The sequence below is a fragment of the Spodoptera frugiperda genome, chromosome 25 (assembly GCF_023101765.2).
Source record: "Spodoptera frugiperda isolate SF20-4 chromosome 25, AGI-APGP_CSIRO_Sfru_2.0, whole genome shotgun sequence".
In the NCBI taxonomy this organism is placed as follows: Eukaryota; Metazoa; Arthropoda; class Insecta; order Lepidoptera; family Noctuidae; genus Spodoptera; species Spodoptera frugiperda.
The window spans coordinates 6,241,814-6,263,077 of NC_064236.1; the positions used below are offsets into that span (position 1 = coordinate 6,241,814).

Genomic DNA, 21,264 nt, shown 5'->3' on the forward strand with positions numbered 1-21,264 from the left:
AATACATGTGCCCATTATGCGACCACAGCAGTTGTCGTTTATTTTGTGCTACGGTCCCATGTGCAAGCCGTTGCACCAACTTTTATTAATTAAAGTGACTATAAACTTACCTGCACAAACAGAGGATAAATCACAAAAATGGGATTTAGGAAAAAGAAATCTGAGTGAGTTTTGATTTTATTGGCTGAGCGAATATATTAAGTTTATTGCAATCATAATTTGATTTATTATTAATTTTCAATTCTGTATATTAATATAAATAATACGTAATTGTACAGCTACCACTTTTAGACAAAAGGGTTTCGTATTCTTTTGCCGAAAGTTAAATTAGAACATGATTTGCCTTACAATAATGCTATATTAATGACCTTGACATTATATTATTTAATTCATTACTTGTTTGATTTCTTAATTGATTCTTATATTATTTACGTACCTATATCTTGATTTCACCTCTATGTTGAATTTATTTAATTCTTTTGTATCTTTGTTAATATTTTGCGAACGCTCAGTTAAATAGGTTGTATGTATTGTATACATAAGGTACTCATGTTATAGCTATGTAGAGCGAAATGAAATGCAATGTTAAGGCCACACGTGTTGGTTTATCACGAAGTTAGAAAGGTAGATAATATTAATTTCAAGTATCTCACTTGAAACTTAAACCTCGCGACTACACACTTCACCGTAGTTATAATAAAACATATTTCTTACCTACATATTAAAAAATACCATAAAATTTAAATTATCAATAAGTCATGCTTCTTGTGTAATGAATTACCTAACGTACCTATATAACTAGGTAATGTTAATCTAATTTTCCATGCACTACGTTAAAAAGTATTTCCAAACAACAAACTACAAGTACTTATTCGTACTATTAATGGTCTAATTTCGTGATATTCGATTTGTTATTATGATATCTACATTTATTTTTGTTTTACATCGTCAAATCAATTGGTTTTTAATTATAATTCTCATTAATTAAACATTATAGGTAGCGTGTCGTATGTCCAACTCAATTAGATGTTATGTACTTCAGAAGTACTTATATACTAAGAATAGAATTTCGGAGTCGGATAACACAAGCACCTTAAATTCCCGGTAACACATAGGAACAAAGTACCTCCGTATTCAGTGATTTAGTGGTTAGTTTAGGTTTAAAATCGTTACTAAGGAATAGTTTATGTGATAACTAGCCTGCCCCAGCTTCGCATGGGTGCAATGGTAATATATTATTCATGTATTATACATAGAAACCTTCCTCTTGAATCACTCTGTACTCTTGAATAAAACTGACTAATATAACATATCCATTGGTGAAATACTGTTATTGAATCGACTCAAGACATTAAACAATATAAATGCTATAATAAAATGCAATTTAACAACATGCATATTTTTATTTACTAGATAAATAGGTATATAGCTTTATTGAGACATATACAGAAGCCAACTTATTTTAAACATATTTTAGGGAATAACCAAAATATGTCCCTTTACAAAATAATATTAGCATTAAGAAGTTTGAATAAATATAATGTAAAAAGAAATCATAGCAATTGCTGAGCCGCACGCTGATATCTATGCGATCGTAAGTACTAACGAATTGAGACAGGTCAGTCCCAGTATTTAGTTCATACTAAGTATTAAAACTAGATATTTTTACATATTTCCTCTCTAACTTATATTATTTTAGTTTTTATTTTAATATTGCTTATAATATACGTACGCTTTCAAACTGCAATCATCTCTCTACACTCTCTGTGCTCTACAAAATATTTGATGATTACCTACTCAAAAAGGAGAGTTAGTATTTTTATTTTTAGAATATGATACATTTCGATTCTCTCACCTTTTGTGAGTCTGCAGTTGCAGCAGGTCGGAGGAAAAGTTGAATGATAAATATAGGTTTGGGTTTACCCCGAGTTCCAAATCTTTATTTACACACTTATTTAGAAAATACTTAACAGGAAAAAAAACAATAAAAAATTCAGTATAAAAATATAAACCAGTCATTGATACCGGACGATAATGATGAGCGAACCCTTTTTCGATGTCCGTATTATTATATTTTATCGAATATTTTTTATAAACTTAATAACACTAGATCCTGCCTGGAGCTTGATCGAATAGTGACTATCAACAGATTATAATAACCATCCAAATGGCAAACCAACTAACCGAATTTTTCCACATAGGTAAATAGACCCAAGAAGAAACTACAACAAGACACACATTATATATCTAGGGAATTCACGAGAATACGCGAGGAACTCTACTAGTTTCAAGCCATGCTAGAGGCTTATATTCTTGAAACTAGTCGAGTTCCTCGTCAAACAATTACGTGAGTAAGCCGATAATATAATATTTAATTTAGTAGGTATATCTCACGAAACTTATAATAAAAAATGCGCGAGGATTCCGCGGAAGACGAAGGACAAACTTTTTGGCTCATAATTTATAATTTAATTTGTATGTTATACAGTTTATATAAAGTTAAGTATGCTGTGTACAATTTCTTGGTAAAAAGTCGCTTCAATTCCATTCCGTGACAGTGTAAATTGAGCCTAACGAATGTCTACACATCTTTACAGCTTTGATCTCTAGTACGAAGTAAATATTACATACATACATACATACGGGTTACCTGGGCTCCGGTTCGATAAGCAGGAGTAGGAACGGGGTGGTTTTTAGTCAGTAAGAGTCTGACACTCCCTATTGCCTTGCTTAAGACGGGAGAAGTTATTGGATGATTTTAACCCATCCCCAAAAAAAATTCACGTGTTAATAGGTAGCTGCTAGCGTCACTACTTAATAACGATATCTAATAAATGAATAATGGTGTCTATGTAACAGCTGTTATCAAGGCCTATGCATAATATCATTTATTACTAACGTTTTTATGTTTGATTTCAGATCAAAACCAGAAAATGAACTGGACATATCATTTATAGGCATTGTAAGTAACTTTTTATTTGTATTTTTATTACTTCGTATTATAACGTATTTAAATCATAACAGACTAAATCAAACTTTATTTATTACTTAGTTACATACTCTTATTACCGTACCTGACCTTTCTCGTAAAGTACGAGCAACGTAATACCACACCACATGCATATGACATAACAATATTTATGCTTAGTTCACAAAATACCATGTTCGAGCTAAGTATCAAGTAAGAATTTACTAATAAATTACATAAGCAAGCAATGACTTGCGCCTCACAACTATTTAATGGAAAATTAATGCAGAAATGTTTATTTTGTTGCAGTTTCGATATGGGACCTTCCTTGAGAACACGGCGACATTCCTGGGCATTTTCATAAGCATGATAAGTGGCGGAGGCATAGCATACAACTTGATACAAGTTGGTGAGCTGAGCACTGCATTTGTGGAACGCACCAGTTTTCAAGACCAGCCTAGCAGTAACATGCCACTTCTGTCGATCTTCGGTGGTGGGAAAAGACTGTGAGTAATATTTAAACAATTTTATAAAGACATTGTACTTATTCTACAAAAACTAATGAATCAGGCAAATGATACATTAGAAAACAAAGGTTAAACATGAACAAATGACTTTGCAGGAACAATGCAACTCACGAGGAGAATATGGAGGCCCTGTTACAAGATGCTACGGCTATGCTGATTGGTGCGTTTGTGTCAGTTGGTATATCACTGCTGTGCTGCACCGTCTCCGTCGCTTTGATCAGCTGGAGTGCACTGAGACAGGTACCTTTGCTTACCAACGGATCTTAATATCGATTTGGAAACCACTTACGAAAGCCTGATTTCCTACGCGACCAAACGGCAATAGTCTTGTATATAGCAGTAAGAACACCTATGTTCGTCGTTATTTTGTCACGTGCAAAAAAGGTTATTGTCTTTACTAAATAAAATCCTCAGTACCTATGTATAAAATGTATGATGTAAAATAATTTCAAATAATGAGTTCTAATAACCACTTCATCAAATGGCGAATCATTTAACATCACAATATGATGTTGGTGTGAAGTGCACTCAGACTGCTGGCGCGCGTGGCGCTTAATTTATAACAATAAAGGTAGCATATCTTTTATCTACATGTCTGAAGTTCACACACTTATTCTAATTATGGTAAAGCTCCATACTATCTACTATAGAATGCGGCTTGTTATATTAAAATACAGAAATATGATTATGTACTATTAGACACACGTGATAATCAATATTATATCCTACTATTAGGTATCATTTTTTAATAACATCGGTTGTACTTGACGAATACGCAGGTCTATAAAATCTATAATATAAAAATAAGTCGGGTTTTCCTTCCTGACGCTATAACTCCAAAACACACGAACCGATTTCCATGGTTTTGCATTCGTTGGAAAGGTCTCGGGCTCCATGAGGTATATAGCAAAGAAAATTTAGGAAAAATTCAAGAGAAAAACTGAAATACAGGGAAAATCATTGGTGGCGAAACGGAGTTCGCCGGGTTTTGCTAGTGACTTATAAAAATAGTAACTGCGTGTGAACCAGATTGCAATAATTTTCTTTATATACTTTTACTTAATCAGATCACGACAATACGAATGCGGTTTCTGGAGGCAGTACTCCGACAGGACATGGCCTGGTTCGACACGGACAACGAGTTCAACTTGGCTTCGAAAATGTCTGAGTAAGTTTCTTGTTGCATCCACATTCATCACGACCTTTTACCTTTTTTGAAGTTGGGAAAAAAACTTAGGGAGTATGAGATTTACCCCATTGAAATCTCCTCGCTGGACACCAATAACAACTGTTGCCTAACAGTATCCTGTGTCCCTACAAAGGGTACTCTTAATAGACAAAACTCGAAGCCTCGAATTTACCTATGACAACATAAAAATATGCCTTCCTAAGAAGACACAATTGAATTACACTCTAATCTTCTCTGTTAATAAACCTTTGCCAATCTTTTACAGAAATTTGATGAAACTGAAGGAAGGCATGAGCGAGAAATTAGCGGTTGTCGGTAACTTGTTGGGCACGTCGGTGATCAGCATCGCAGTAGCCATTCCACTGGGCTGGGAGCTGGCACTGGCCTGCATCACTGTCATGCCATTCTCTGTAGCGGCCTCCGTCTACCTAACCAATGTAAGTTGCACAAAAGTACTATATAACCGCTCTATAAAGATACCGCTCTATAAATAAAACCACGCAAATTCATTACGTCTTCTTATCTATAAACCTACTTACGTTTTAATTGCAACTAAACGATTACTTTATCAGACAGAATCTTACACACTCGAGAGGTTTAAGTAAGATTAGGTATATTACTTTGTTACAGTATCAAACGAAATCGTCAGCACGTGAATTGGAGTCTTACAGTCAAGCAGGGAAGCATGCTGAAGAGATACTTAAATCGATAAAGACAGTAGTGGCCTTCGGTGGGGAAGAGAAAGAAGTTAGGAAGTAAGTAATGTCATTTATATTTAATTACATAAATGTTTCTGTTAGCATCGGATGTTTTAAACGTTGTACTTTTAAGTCTTTCAAGCTTTAAGGCATTCAAACTTCAAAGGTGGTTCATCATCTGTTCAATTTTCACCTGTTCACCGTCTGTTCTAATTTGGTCTGTCTGTTTGTTCCTTTAGTTTACAACTTGTTAAGTTTAGTCATTAAAGTAAACTTATCAGTCAATATGATCAATATTAATAAAATGATAGCAAGCTCCAAAAAAATGCTACACGGTGTAGTATGGTACTATGTAGTACATATTACATACATACTTGAACATGCATTCCTACGTTTCAATAGTAAGTACCTGCGTAATGTTGATAAGCAACGATATCTAATATTATTTATGAGATGAGATAATTTCCGCATACACTTCCATAATTATAAATGGTTTATCATAACTTACAATAGTCAGTTACATAAACAGAATTATCATGATCAATATTTGAACAAACGCGGGTTTTATAGTACCAATTACTGTTTTCATGTTAACGATCCACCGTTTTGTTCCTCGTTGAATTAAAAAGGTGTAGGTTTCTCTCACAAATACTATTAAATCCCAGTTCTGTAGAAATATCAGGATAAAAGTAGGGTTTCGATGCTTTCATAGATCATGTCACCAAAATTTTCCTGCCATAAATTAGTGGAGGTGGCTGCTTGTGATTTTACATTATCTTCTATTCCTAAATTGTGTGTCCAAATAACATTCCATAATGATGATCTCTGATCCGGTAAAAATATCTTAAGTTTCTATACTAATATAATATTATAAAGCTGAAGAGTTTGTTTGTTTCTTTGTTTGAACGCGCTAATCTCAAGAACTACTGGTCCGATTTGAATAATTATTTTTGTGTTGGATAGCACATTTACCGAAGAAGTAGGTTATAAATCATCACGCTACGATCAATAGGGACCGGGCACAGCGGGCGAAGCCGCGCAGAAGTAACAAGTATTTTATAAATGTTCTCTTCAGATACCGCACTTTACTGGAGCCAGCAGAGAAGTATGGACGCAAACGAGGTATCTACACGGGGGTCGGCAACGGGTTCAACTGGGTGCTCACGTACTGCCTCAATGCCATCGGTCTCGTGTACGGCATCAGGTTGGTGTTGGAGGATCGAGACAAATCTGAAGAAGAACGCAGATACGTCGTCGGTGTTGTCTTTAGCGTAAGTAGAATTAGACATTTGGATTTTGTGAATTCCTAGATAGATGTTTTACTTGAACTGCGCTACTCTGTATATATAAGTTTAGTTGTATTAATTTAATTATTTACAAAGTATCAACTAGGTACTTGCTTTTTGTTCCGGGTGTATGAGTACAATGATTATACAATACAGTGACAAGATACCATTATCTACATACTACAATTTCCTCAGGTGCTGTTCAACGTTTATATGGCGACTCAATCGATCACTCTGTGCGTGCCACACTTTGAAGTGTTTGCTGCGGCCCGAGGAGCTGCTGCCACCGTGTACTACCTTTTGGAGAGAGAACCAGCGATAGACAGTCTCAGCACACAGGGCTTGTCACCTCGTCGAGTGGTCGGGAATATATCTTTCGAAGATATTCACTTCAATTATCCTTCAAGACCTGACGTTAAGGTACAGCATATTGTATAATCCTCATTTTATTATAGTCGTCAGTATAACACAACTGAGTATCTTTATCAAGTTAACTTTGTTCATTTCTTCATCAGGTCCTAAAGGGTTTCTCCCTCCACATCAAAGCAGGAGAATGTGTAGCTCTAGTTGGGTCCTCGGGCTGTGGAAAGTCAACCATATTACAGCTGTTGCAACGACTGTACGATCCCCAGTCTGGGTCTGTCAAGCTTGATGGAAAAGAATTAAGAAATCTGAACTTGGGATGGCTGCGATCTTCTTTAGGTTCGTTTATGTTTTGATTTAAAACTTGATCTAAAACAATATACCCTTTGATGTGTGTCTATTGCAAACATTTACTTTTTTCCAGGTGTGGTAGGTCAAGAACCTGTGCTGTTTCACGGTACTATATTCGAGAACATCGCTATCGCTTGTCCTGAAGCAACTTTACCAGAAGTACAAAGAGTAGCAGCCATGGCTTACGCACACGAGTTTATTACAAACTTACCGAAGGTTTGTTCTCAAGTTATCATTATAGCTAAAGTTATAGTTGTAGTATTCTCAAACTTTCATAGTTTAGAGTTGTCTAATGACAAATTGCTTCCAGGGTTATGATACAGTGATAGGAGAGCGCGGCGCTTCTCTATCGGGCGGACAGAAGCAGCGCATCGCCATAGCTCGGTCTCTGCTGCGGGAGCCAGCTGTGCTACTGCTAGATGAGGCCACCTCCGCACTCGACCCTCACTCTGAACGTAAGGTTCAGGCTGCATTGGACCGTGCCAGCGCTGGAAGGACCACTATTATGGTCTCGCACAGGTACCTACTTTACTTGCAAACATTAATCATGAAACAGAAACTTCCGCGTACTTAATTAACGAGATGATGATTAGTTAACACAGAACTTATCTTAGACCAGTCTTGTATTACCTATTTGGGCAGTAAGTTCATAGGCAGTAGATAACTATATAGATTCATTACATTAAGTACAAAACCTATCGTCTGTCATTACAGGTTGTCGACGATACTGAATGCAAACCGTATAATATGCATGGATCAAGGCGTAATAGTGGAACAAGGAACACACGAAGAACTCATGAAGAGTAAAGGTAAGCTTCAATTATTGTTCTAAAAGATTGAAATAACATGTTTCACTTTTAACATATAACACATTCGATGTATTGCGGTTACAGGTTTCTACTACAAGTTGGTGACAACGAATAAACAGAAAGGAGAGCCAGAGGAAGCCACTGAATCTTTGCCGGAGTTATTGGAAGAAGATAACGAGTCCGCTGTTAATAGTCCTGTAGTGCGAAGCGAAACTAAGAAGAATAGACCAAGAATGAGCAAACAGAATTCAGTAATAGGTAAATTACAGAATCATAATCTATTTTGTCCAGTCAATGACGATCTACACAATTAGGTTCATGATTGTCCTAGGTTCAATCAAGGTACCTATTGTCAAGCACTTTACTTTCATGCATACTATCATCACATCAACAGCCTATAAGTTATTAGCCTCATGTTATTTTCATAGGAAGTTGGTATAGTAGTTTGTATCATAGGAAGTACGTATAAGTCGGAAAAAGTCACATTGGTACAAGTACCAATGTGACGGGTTCAAAACCTACCAATGGCAAGCCATTGGTAGGTTTTGAACCCGCACTCTCATGCATGAGAAGCGGGACTCAGAAATCTTAAGCCACCACCGGACTATATCAGAAATCTTAGGCTACCACGACTCATTCACCCTATACTTGACAGAATCTTTCGAATGGATGCAAACTCCTCGAGGATCAGTCACATCAGCCGTGTCTCTGGGTTACCAAAGCTTTTTACACAATCAAGATATCGACAAAGATAACAGTGATGATGAGGTATGTGTAAACATGGGGATATTTTACAAATCAATGTATGATTTGTTAAATAATGTAGTTTAATAACTTTATTGAATTTGCAGGAAATTGTACCTTTGAGCAGTTGGGATATTTTAAAACTAAATGCACCAGAGTGGGTTTACATTACGATTGGATCTGTCGCAGCATTCCTACAAGGAGCATGCTTCCCAGCATTTGCGTTACTTTTCGGTTTTACTAGCGGCGTAAGTAACTTTCATAATTTAAGCCATTATACATTCATCTCGTTTATTTCTCAAAACGAATGTTTTGCTGTTTTTCAGATCTTTGTACTGACGAATCGCGATGAGCTGATATCCTTGGGTGACATGTATGCAGGCCTTTTCGTTGTGGTAGCAGCCATTGCTGGCGTGTCTATGTGTCTTCAGAGCTCAACATACACCACTGCTGGTTTGAAAATGACTACCAGACTTCGAGAGTTATATTTCAACGCTTTACTTAGTCAGGTAAGAGAATACATAAACTCCTCCAGTATGTGGCAAACCTATTGACATACCTACACATATAAGTATACAGTTTATTATACCAGTATTTTACAGGTACACTGCTTAGCGCTAGCAAACCTACAAATATTTTATTTATTTCATTTCAGGAAATTGGATACTATGATAGAGAAGCTAATACAGTTGGAGCACTTTGTGCGAGGCTTAGTGGAGACGCAGCGGAGGTGCAGGGAGCTACTGGTTTGAGGATCGGACTCATCTTGCAGGGCGTCAGCTCTGTAGTTCTAGGAGTCTTGATGGGATTGAGTTTCGATTGGCAACTGACTCTCGTTGCCACTGCATTCTTACCTATTGTTAGTACATATTTCTATTATTTGCACGTAGTAACGATCAAATACGTAACTATTATTTTTAAGTTAACGTTGTAACTTTGTTCCCTATGGCAGATGATAGGCAGTATCTGGCTAGAAGGCATGATGTCACGCAAATCTCAGGAAGACGAGAGAGATGCTATGGAGTCTGCGACTGGAGTAGCCACAGAAGCAATAGTTAGCATCAAAACTGTGCAAAGTTTAGGTTAGTAAAAAGTTTATAGTATAAGTCTTCGATGTAGATCTGTTCGGACTCAAGGATTTAAAATCTATCTCTAAAAATTGTTTTCTTTCAGGCATAGAACCAGTATTTCTGGACAAATTCCAGGAGTCGTTGACGGCAGCTTGCAGAGCGGTGGCACAGAAGTCAAGATGGCGGGGTGTGGTTCTGGGCATTGGTATCTATGCTCCATTAATTGCCTTCTGTTGTGCAATCATGTACGGCGCCTATCTCGTTTCCAAAGGGCAATTGGAATACAAAATAGTGCTTTTGTAAGTATTTCGTTGAAAGAAATTATAGAAAAGCATTTAATTTACACACAAATCGAGAGACCAAGCACAGAGCAATGGAAGGTAGTATCTAGTACATAATACTTTAGGGTATGATGTGTGCTTATATGCCTAAAATCTGCGCTGAAATGGGCAGCATTTTTGCATATCCAGGGCAGGGCCTTGAGCTGATATTCTACTGACTGTGATTGTATTGTGTGTACTGAGTGTATTTTGACTCAACTATCCAAAAAACTACACAAAGGATACTTATTTCAAAACTGCCTACGCAGAATAATGACTTTTGGCAGCATTTGGATTTTAGAATCAGTCTTTTCCAATGTTTTGACTGCATTGTTGCTTGTAAAACTGACATGATATTCTTATGTTTCGTATCGAAATTATATCCGTTGTTGATTAGATTAAGAGACAATAAATCAATTCTTTCACAGAGTAACAGAAAGTGTTATGTTCGGAGCGTACATGCTTGGTCAAACACTGGTGTACGCACCAAGTTTCCACGCCGCTAAGGTTTCCGCAGCCAGGATTATAGGATTGATCCAGAGACAGCCCCTGGTCAGAACAGAAGATGGTGTCACTGACAAAAAAGATTGGGTGAGTGTAGCTAACATCTGTATCCACTATTTCACCTAGTGTTGGAGCCAAAGCTTGAACTCTGTAGTCTTACTTGCTCTATCCATTTCTTTCTGCAGAGTGCTACCGGTAACTTCAGTTTAAAAGAAGTCGAATTTAGCTACCCTACAAGAAAACATCATAAGGTACTCAAAGGAATTGATTTACACGTGGATGCTGGCAAAACCGTGGCGCTAGTGGGTCCCTCTGGCTGTGGCAAGTCGACTGTACTACAACTGTTGCAGAGATTCTACGACCCTGACTCTGGAAGAATAGTGAGTAGAATACAAAACTATATTCAATTTACATGCATATTGTGGTCAATGTGGTATTTTGTTGGTAAAAAAACGAAAAGGTTTGTAGCAGCTAGCTAACGCCAGCCAGTGTAAATAAATAGTCAAAAAACAGTACTTCTTGGACAGAAGGATTGTTATAAATTATAATGTCATTATTTTGACATAATATTTTCTCAAAGAGATGAACCGATATCGGTGTAAAAACATTGAATTATTTTAATTTAGATTCTGAAATTTAACAAGATACTTTTATAAAACGTTGCCTATATTTGGGAGAGTACTTTATCGGCTGCAAGTCGAATAAAATTGTGGAAAATGGGACAAACGATGGGTACGCTAACTACCATGCATCTTGACTTAAAGATGGATCAGCAACCTACGTTCCCGTACAACGCAGGGTTCAAATACAAAAGACAAACACGTGGAGTTAGCGCCAGCAGAGATCAGCTAATGTCTGCCAAAATTCCGCTCAAATATCATGACTATTGTAGCGATCGCTTACTGCAATACCAAGTGTGTCGTTACAAACATTATCCGCTCGTTTTCCTTTGTTCACACGAAAGACATGCTTACCTTCAATGTGAGCAAGAAGACTACGTGATTAGAATGAAAGAGTTTGAAAGAGAACGCAGATTACGAGAGAGAGAAAAAAGAATTAAAAAAAATAAGAAAGAGTGCAAAGAGTGAATTTCAAATACACTTTTTACTTTCATAACTTCTTCATTTCTATTTCAATTATATACCTATCTTTTCTTTATAGATAATATAGATAGCATTAAATGGATAATTTAATGAAATGATTTGGTTTCTGTTTATTTCTTACTTCTTGTTTAGGAAATTAAAATATTTCGACGAGTAACTACCGTAACTTACTTACCTAAGTGAGTACTTTGTTTTTTATATAACCACGCGTGGGTGCATTTGTATATTCCAGATTGGGACATTTTTCAGTTAGTGTTTTACAGTTGCCTATATAAACATGAGTTATATCTGTACAGGAATTAGATGGACTTGACAATCGCTCGTCGCTCACGCTGCCCCGGCTACGTCGTCAGCTGGGCGTAGTGCAGCAAGAGCCCGTACTCTTCGACCGCACGCTCGCTGAAAACATCGCTTACGGAGACAACACGAGGAAGGTCACCATGCACGAGATCATCGAAGCCGCGAAAGCTGCAAATATTCACACCTTCATCAGTTCCCTGCCCAAGGTATGCTAAAGAAATGATCACTCACATTTAAAATTGTCCTGGTCAAATGTCAAAATACAAAAGACTGAGCCTGATCTCGAGGACTCTATCAACAACATGGACTGTTATTACATTATACAGTGATCCTATTTTCCACAGGGTTACGACACAAACCTAGGGTCTGGTGGAGCGCAGCTGTCTGGCGGACAGAAGCAGCGAGTGTGCATTGCGCGCGCGCTCATCCGGTCGCCGCGACTCTTGCTTCTCGATGAAGCCACTTCTGCGCTAGACGCGAATAGTGAACGGGTAAATAAAATCCTTCTTACGTCTGGCTCTTTCAACAACTGCACTCAGCAGGTCACTGATTCATAACAATTTTCTAATCGCAGGTAGTATCAGAAGCTCTAGAAAAAGCAGCTGAAGGTCGAACGTGTGTAACAATCGCTCACCGTCTCACTACCATCAAAGACGCAGATCTAATCTGTGTACTGGATAAAGGTAGATAAAATTACCCACTTTTATGAAAAAAAAAAACGTCACTGTTCTCCGGTTAATATGATCTAAGTTACCGTTGAGTGGTAGATTCAAACGGTTAATGTTCCACCCACCTGAACGAAGCGTTTAGTTTCAAGTTTTCTTCTGCGAACAGCAAAGGGTTGGACCGCTTTACCAGTGTCTGTTTCCTAAAGGGTGCAACCTGGGTGTCTTTAAATCTCGAGTGATTAGATTGCTAATGGGCAGGTGTGCTCCATCGTAGGAAGTTTCCCCTGATATAGACAAGTGTGACAGTAAACATAGCATTATGATCACTATTATGATTGATTTTTTTTTCAGGTAAAATTGTGGAGCGTGGTAATCATGCAGATTTATTGAAGCTAAAAGGCCACTACTGGCGAATGTGCAGAGGGCAGGAAGCTCCATGAGTGATAGAAAGAAGTATTTTTGAGTGTTTTCAAAGTGAAAGTCTGGGGCAGTATTCTGCGTAGCCTGAACACGTTAGGGCCAAATTCCGTCTTATTTACCCTTATAAGTTTACGTTAAAATATTATTATTAAGAGTTACAATGGAGCTAAACCTACCATTCTAGCCGTCGTAAGTTATTGTTATTTATATTTATATATTGTAAGTTCTGAAATAAAAGAAGGATCTTTGTATTACATATTTCGTTTATTTATTTTGAATATTTTCAAAAAATCATCTCTCCACGAATGTGCTAATCATCTAACTCACAATATCACTTCACGATGCTTTTCTTTTTGGCGATACCCTGTAACTTTCTAAATGTAGTACAGTTCTGTCTTGTTAAAAAGCTTAGGCAAAAAAGAGCTGACGACAGAGACTGAGCAGTGTTGTGTGGCATTCTGTTTACACGAGCTGTTGCTAGCCGAGCTGCGGTTGTTTCCACTGATTTATTTCTCTATCTTTATGTTCGAAAATACCTTTACAAATGTTTACTTGTATTCTTAATTTTCACCTGTTTTACGAATGTCTGTTACTATTACAATTTTTCGCATCACAACACCGCATTTCTCTCAATCATTCGCATGTATACGATATGACTTGTCCTATACATGCGGACGATTACATTTGCTGGTACAAAAATATATACACTAACGTATATTTTACATACTAATGAGAAATAATATCAAACATGAATATTACGAGCGATCCTTCCGAAAATTTTCAGGAAATACCAAATTGTTATATTAATTTGATATTAAAACAATGGTTTTGGCAATTGAGTATATACCACTGTGATCAAGAATTTGGTTAAAATACATGAATCAAACAAAACGTGCGGTACCACGTTCATGTCAGATAACCATACAAATTAAATAGACGTAAGGGCGTAGATCTAATTTAACACCGAATGCTGTGGATTGGTTATGCAGTCTAGAAATTATAGCTTATAACTCAATATAAAAGTGAACGCGATACGACAAAAATAGAATAAAATATTTTCCGAAGAATCGCTCTTGTAAATGAACAGTGAACACTGATTAAGTGAAACATAAATTCAAATATAAGTGCATACATGGATATGTACGAAGTTAAGGTTTACTTGTTATACTTAAGAACAACTTGTTATCTCTTCACTACATCCACTTATTCAATAATTACGTGATTAAGATGATTAGACCGCAAGATGTATGATACATATCCACATACATGTTATAGAAAACAGTATCACATAGCTTTGGGCCGGGTCGTGCGGCCGCGGCCACCCCGGCCTGCAGCGACAAGATTACCATCTGTTACACTAACTGATACAACAAAACAACAATAACTTTCACATAATCTGCTATTAACTAAGAACGCGAAACGAAATAAAATATATCTTGCTTACAGTTGCCTTCTCTTCCCCAACATACACTTCAACAATCCCTTTAAATATTTCATACAATTTTGATAAAACATATTTAATTTTAACCTATACCTAGGTTTTCCTCCTGCATTCTATATTTATGCTATTCTTAACACATTTCTACAAATTTTATTATAATTTTGTTGCGATGAGTAAAGTACTTCTTTCATAACAATTCTTAAATATTAAAACATTCATAAATACCGGAACATAAGCAAAATGTTTATAAATAAACTTTGAAAGATGACACAATACATATATTTTATCATTTCAGTCAAAAGAACAAACAGAACATTTTGTATTTGCCTAAAACCACTTTTTCATAATTTCCCATTATAAATAATGATAAAAAAGATTCAAGTGTATATAATATATAAACAAATAGTAAAAATAATGAATTTGTATGACTAAACTTTGCCAATGGCGTTAATGTCAATAAACATAATTTTATCCTAACTTACCAACATTCCGTACCTAACTAAAATATTAACCAATATAAAATATATAAAATTTTATAGAAACTTAAACAAGAACGTCATTTCAGTGCGCACATAACGTACATCAATGGTTGAATCACGGGAACTAAGACTGCCATATCAATATTTAGTAATTACGGTATTACAAGCAATTACAAAAGTCAGTTATAGCATTGGAAGTATTTTGATGACTCGAAACGTAAACGAACAATGTTTAATGAACATTCATACATTATTTATTGAATTGAAATTGTTATTGTAGTTTCATTTCACCGATCCCACATTTTTATTCCCTCGGCAAACTCAAACATGATTTTATCAAATTCTGGCCTATAGCCGCTTTTGTAATTGTTTGTATTAAGAAACATACACCCAAAGTTACTCTACTGACATTTACTTACAATTACTAACTAATACTAAGGTATCTGTACATACATTATAGTCATTTAATGTATCTGCAATTCTGCATGACAAAAAAAAAGAGTTCCGCATACCGAACTACCGTGCACGGTCTAAGAATAATCGATTATTATAGACAAGTAAAAGTTAGTAAAATTGCATCCGAGCAATAAGAGTAAAAAAGAAGCGCATGCGTGCACGCTGCATGCTCGTTTTTTATTCTTACAGTAAAATGTATAGTCATTTGCACAACCGACGTTGTCACTCAAATAGCAACAAGTTTGAACGAGACACAATAACTACTTTCCCCCCGGGTGTATAAATATTTAGCCCCAGCATGAGCCGCGGCGTCGCCCGTGCGCGGCTAGTGCCCGCTTCTCATCATCGCACCGCGTTCGGCATGAGGAGCTCGATAGTATCCTCAACTTTGTACGAATCCCACGACCGCCTAACTGGCCACTCGATTAATTTAGAATCGACATCACATTTTATGATTCATAACTTGGAAAAATTTATACACTTGCTAAATAGACCGTCGAATAATATGAATTGAACTAAAATATTTTTATATTTTGTTTTAAAAAACAAGAGACGCAAAGAAAAATCAGTGCATTCTCAATATTATGTATAGGTTGCAGTATATATTATGAAGTCAAACATAATGAACAAAGAAAAATAACAACAACAATTCTAAAACGCAAGTGCGTAAAATAAAATATTTTTCTATAAAATGTAACAAAACTATATAATCTGAACAATCGACTAAGCCAATTAATAAAATTTATATAACAAAGTATATAATATTTACAAAAAACGTTCAAAAAAGCATTAATGATTTGTCAATAAAAGAAATAAACCATTAACTGATGTTTCATATGTCGTGAACGCGACTATCTCAAAAACACCGTAACGTAAATAATTACCTAGCCACTAAATTCAGTAACGAGATCAAAATATGTGTAAAATTATAATTTACAAAACATGTTCTTTCTGTGAAACGTCTGAAACAAATCACGGCAAATGGCACGTTGCAGATATCGAATCAAATAATGTGTACACATCATAAACATAATAACGCTTTGGTTTCTTGGTTCTGATAAAAGCTACAATACAACAGCATGAATATTTATAAAATCATCACAAAACTGTACACTACGGATACACCTACGAGGAGTTAGACCCTTAAAGACATGATTCAAAGAATAGAAGACTCGGGGCAATGTTTCCGGACCTCTGTTGGACTTGGGAGGTAAGTGAGCCTTTATCAAAAGGGAAGATGTGTGGAGTAGCATCCTACCTAGTGATATCATTGAGCCGGTTTGATTATATCAAGTACTAGAACGAAAATATAGGTGCAGATTGATCTTAACAATGTGAATGGACATATTAGCGAAGTCCACATGAGACGCAATAATAAAATCAGTCCTCAAGGCAGCTAAGCTTTACAACACCTATGTATCCGTGTACTAGATCACCGCATAACACAAAAAGGTTTCAAACAATATGTACTGAATTAAGTGCCTACTAAAGTATTTAAAATAATTACTTAACTTCAATCTTCTACATTTTCTATTACAAGTTAAATATGTAGTTTGTTAGATATTGCACAGCCTTTTAACACAAGAAACATTTAAACAAGAAACTGTAAAATATGTACATTTATCAATGAACATGTTTCGTTGAAACGTACCATGCGCCTGAGCATAGAGCTTGTGTTTTTTACAATAACAAAGTAAAAGTAAACGTAAAACGAATAATGCTATCATCAGGCTTCTGTATAATAGATTGTACACACCTGTCAATAATAATAAAATTCATGATCTGGTATAAGCGACGAGATATTGCACCGCGTCTGTTTGGAACACAAGTAATCACGAATACATTAATAGACCGAAGCTGCGTTTTCCTACAAATAAACAAATTGGCAAGTGCAGTGTACGTATGGTACGCGTTTGAACTAAATTAAAAATAATAACAAGGATCTGTGGTAAATTCGGTCGGAGCGGCTCATTGCGGCATGTGCGGGTGGTGTCCGCCGGTGTGCGGCGGGTGCTGCGGCGGATAGCCGGTGATGGCCGCCCGCGGCGTGCCTGCCTCATACACTATTTGTGCCGGTAAACGCTGGTTCTGTTGTATGTCTTCTGGGTTCACGTATGGGCCTTGGACCTGGTTGTCAGTATATCACATAAACCTCATTAAACTAATTTACGATATGACAATGATCAAACATCTTAAGTACATTAAATTAGTCAATAATGCCACGTTACAAAAGAAGTGATATAATTAGTTAATAAATTAGTATTATAGTTACCTAATTTACGAACTAGAGATTTACATGTCTGCCAGTTATTTGGAGGAGTAAGAAAGAGTTTATGATAAGATAGTATTTTAATCATAGATTTTACTATTGGGTACTATCCTCAGTCAAAAATAAATTATTACAACTTTTCAATACAATAAAATATTAAAAAATAATCACACTTTCATTCATAAATTTGATGAACTATTTAATTTTCGATTTTTTCTAGCTAAATTTCTAGAAATAAGTCTGTTATTTGACGTCAAAAACTTATGACGTCATAACGCACTATTTCATACAAAGTTCATAGAAAATATCGTTTTTGACGTTTCGAAAAAAGTATTGATAATTTGACTAGTAGGAAAGTAGCTTATTTTGATTCAAGGGCGGTGATGGCATTTTATAATAGAGAAGGTGTCCAAAAAGTATATCTGTTAACACTTATTTTTTTATGAAAATAATTAATGCCGAGTTCCTCTGGTCGCCACAGCACGCGTGTACGATTGGACCAATTTCGCAAAACTGTTACTGAAACTGCTGTTCATGCATTTATTTAATGGCATACTGATGGTGTGTTCCACTACTTCCACAGATACAAAGGAATCTTACATTTCATCAAAGAGAACATTTACAGCTACAATAAACTGTGTGTACTACTGACTGATAAAACAATATAGACAAATAAATATCATCTAACATGTTACAATAACATATGTGGTTAAGATAAGTTATATTGCCTCACAAACGTGTCGAGTATCTTAAACTGCTTTGTATTGGACACTTCATTGTTGAAAAATTTACAGATTATTGAAATTTGAACTTTGGAAATAATGCTGAATTGACTTCTATTCTTGTCTCACAAATGTTTCACATAACAAATTATATAACATGAAAGTTGAAGATTATAGAACTGCATGAAGTAATAAATAAAACTGTTGCAATACTCACGTTTATAAGGGGCTGCAGAATCCCAAGCCTGGCTAGCAACAGTTGTTCCTTTACCTGCCGAAGCTCCTCTTGTTGCCTGACTATCATTTGCTGCAACTCCTCGTGTTTTCGTTGCAACTGCTCCTGCCACAGCCACTAACTTGTATCAAGTAATAAGGTGCATTGGGAAGCCTAACTATTTAAAATAAGACTCGAAGCAAAATCAATACACATAAGTATTGAATTCATGCGTTACTTGAATCTTGATTTGGGTCTGGTAGATTATTAGGATAAGTATAATATTTGTGATAGTATGGCGATCTTCACGAAACTCACCTGCATCTGCGCTTGGTCGGGAGATACGATAACCGGTAGCGGTGGAATGGACAGCGGCAGCACGCCGGGCACCCCCACCGCGCTCACGTACGGCGCGGGGTCTAAGTACTGCGCACCTATGCCATGCTGTGGGGCCGGGGCGGCTTCCGTGCTCTTATGAGTCTGCAGGAATGTATAGTTCTAGGCATTAAGTAAATATTATGAAAACATGTAATCACATAAAATTAAAGCAATTTCTTTCTACAATAATGAGAATTACCTCGCGCATGGAATTTCTCTGCGACGAGCGGGACTCGCCGGACAAGGATCCTGTGTCCGAGCCAGTGAAGTGTACGTGAGAAGCCCGGGTCCATGACGCGCCCGCGGTCGCAGCTGTACCAGCGGTAGCAACAGTTCCAGTCGTGCTGCCAGCCGATGCCGACTTAACCGAAGCCGGCTGCAAATACACAAGATTTTTGTTTAATTTATTGTTAAATTTCTATTCAGCAAACCGAATTATCAAAATAAAACAGACTGACATAGCTACGACGTCCTTTTTTGAGACTATAATTTAAATTATACCGAATTACACCCAAATTGTTTGAGTGGTTTAAAAGATCGAGTCAAGAAAGTCGATTTTTCCGCACATTTCTCATTCTCGTATCCGTGAGATATTTAAGGAAATATAAACATCTTAGCGAATAAAATGTTCTCTATATCTACCCTGTGGATAAAATAAAAATAAATATGTAGAAAATTAAGTTGTCATGAAGTATATTCGAGCTTAATTAATGATGAACAAGCTATCAAGGAGTCAATGAATTTAATGCTAAACTTGCGGATGTAGTATACCTTGCACTTGCAGGTTTTGCCAACGTACGTAGAAGTTATATCATTCATTTGTTACCAACTTAAAATATTATTTAAATGTAAAAATACTATGTTCTGGCAATGTTTACACCGCCGTTATTATAAGAATTAAGAAATTGTTTGAAATTTTATCTCGGAGACATAAGTTTGAGCCTAGTGATTATTTAAATATTGTTTCATTTTTATTGAAATAGTTCATATAAACTTGCGAGAATTATGTTACAAATACGGAGATTATAATAAATGCACTTACACTGACTTGAGACAAGGGTTGGTAGGACGAGTTACCGAAGGCGTCGCTCGCTTCGGACATGTATGACGGAGACATCGACACCATGGCGTCATCAGACGGGGCTTCCTTCATCACTCCTCGGTTCACTTCGGCCTCACTCACAGTGTCAGCTTCCGCACCCTCTTGCTTCATGCTCTTCGCAATATCTGCGTAACTGTAACAAAATAACACAATGGTCAAATCAAATAACTTATTGTTTAAATTAAATTTTAACGTATTAACAACTAATGACGTCGCAATTGGCAAAATAAATAAAAAAATGACCGCCGCAGCTGATAGCGGATTTCATTTCGCTGGCAAACCTTTGACTCTCACGCGAGCATAATGCAGAGTGAAGAAAATCCACTTACCAGAAAAATGAACTGATTTCATACCGTCGTTTGTTCTAACTTCGTTACAATTAAAAGAAATTAGTACAAGTCATGGCACTCAGTAACCGAACCGTTCCAACGTTTGTTATGTTTCATGACGTCACGTACAAAAAGCCAACGGCCGTGCCGTTAATGTGTGCCATGACCTTTAGTAACCCAGTAAAGTACGAAGTTTCTATTTAACTTAGAACAAGTCCAATCCGATGCAGGTAATGTGATCGATTGCTGCGCGTTAAGCGAAAACACCTAAGGGCAGTGGCGCAATACAAACTTAAACTGGAGGAATAATAAAAAGTAGGTTATACGAGGAATATTGGAAAATATGTAAATGTAGATACATAAATCAATAATAGTGTGATGACTGCACGGTTAGCGCGGTGGCTGAACAACTTGCTGCTGTGGAATGTGCAGCGGGGTCGATTCCCGCACGGAGCAACTCTTAGTGTGATCCACAGAGTTGTTTCGGGGTCTGGGTGTCATGTGCATGTGAAATTGTATGTTTGTAAACGCACCTTCGACACAGAAGAAAATCC

General features: G+C 36.5%; 2 protein-coding genes across 8 annotated transcripts in view; one reads left to right on the top strand and one right to left on the bottom strand.

Moving 5' to 3' along the window:
- Nucleotides 1–13,576, top strand: LOC118266209 (multidrug resistance protein homolog 49). The gene is made up of 26 exons (XM_035579610.2): nt 1–164; nt 2,920–2,962; nt 3,278–3,474; nt 3,591–3,735; nt 4,563–4,663; nt 4,950–5,121; nt 5,315–5,439; nt 6,458–6,653; nt 6,864–7,088; nt 7,184–7,370; nt 7,456–7,598; nt 7,693–7,901; nt 8,097–8,191; nt 8,276–8,449; nt 8,847–8,959; nt 9,043–9,183; nt 9,262–9,444; nt 9,591–9,794; nt 9,888–10,017; nt 10,109–10,304; nt 10,754–10,916; nt 11,015–11,209; nt 12,229–12,438; nt 12,577–12,723; nt 12,807–12,915; nt 13,252–13,576. Exons 1-26 carry the CDS (start codon nt 139–141, stop codon nt 13,338–13,340), a joined length of 3,918 nt encoding a protein of 1,305 aa, XP_035435503.1. The 5' UTR covers nt 1–138; the 3' UTR covers nt 13,341–13,576.
- The window catches only part of LOC118266218 (circadian locomoter output cycles protein kaput), a 16,220-nt gene continuing 8,521 nt past the window's right edge, over nt 13,566–21,264 (bottom strand). For 2 of the 7 annotated variants that reach the window (XM_035579616.2, XM_035579644.2), the window contains exons 10-14: nt 20,322–20,514; nt 19,479–19,655; nt 19,220–19,399; nt 18,905–19,027; nt 13,566–17,823 (exon numbers count right to left, since the gene is read on the bottom strand). In XM_035579616.2, the coding sequence (XP_035435509.1) occupies nt 17,665–17,823; nt 18,905–19,027; nt 19,220–19,399; nt 19,479–19,655; nt 20,322–20,514 (832 nt within the window). In that variant the 3' untranslated portion in view covers nt 13,566–17,664. The remainder of the gene's footprint in view (nt 17,824–18,904; nt 19,028–19,219; nt 19,400–19,478; nt 19,656–20,321; nt 20,515–21,264) is intronic. The other 5 variants (XM_050704407.1, XM_050704408.1, XM_035579637.2 and 2 more) reach the window with 5 other exon arrangements.

Excerpts from the sequence above, each read along its gene's own strand:
- LOC118266209 (XM_035579610.2), top strand. The coding sequence starts at position 139 with ATGGGATTTAGGAAAAAGAAATCTGA. Across the intron at positions 2,963-3,277 it reads ACATATCATTTATAGGCATT|TTTCGATATGGGACCTTCCT; the intron begins GTAAGTAACTTT and ends ATTTTGTTGCAG. Across the intron at positions 9,445-9,590 it reads TCAACGCTTTACTTAGTCAG|GAAATTGGATACTATGATAG; the intron begins GTAAGAGAATAC and ends ATTTCATTTCAG.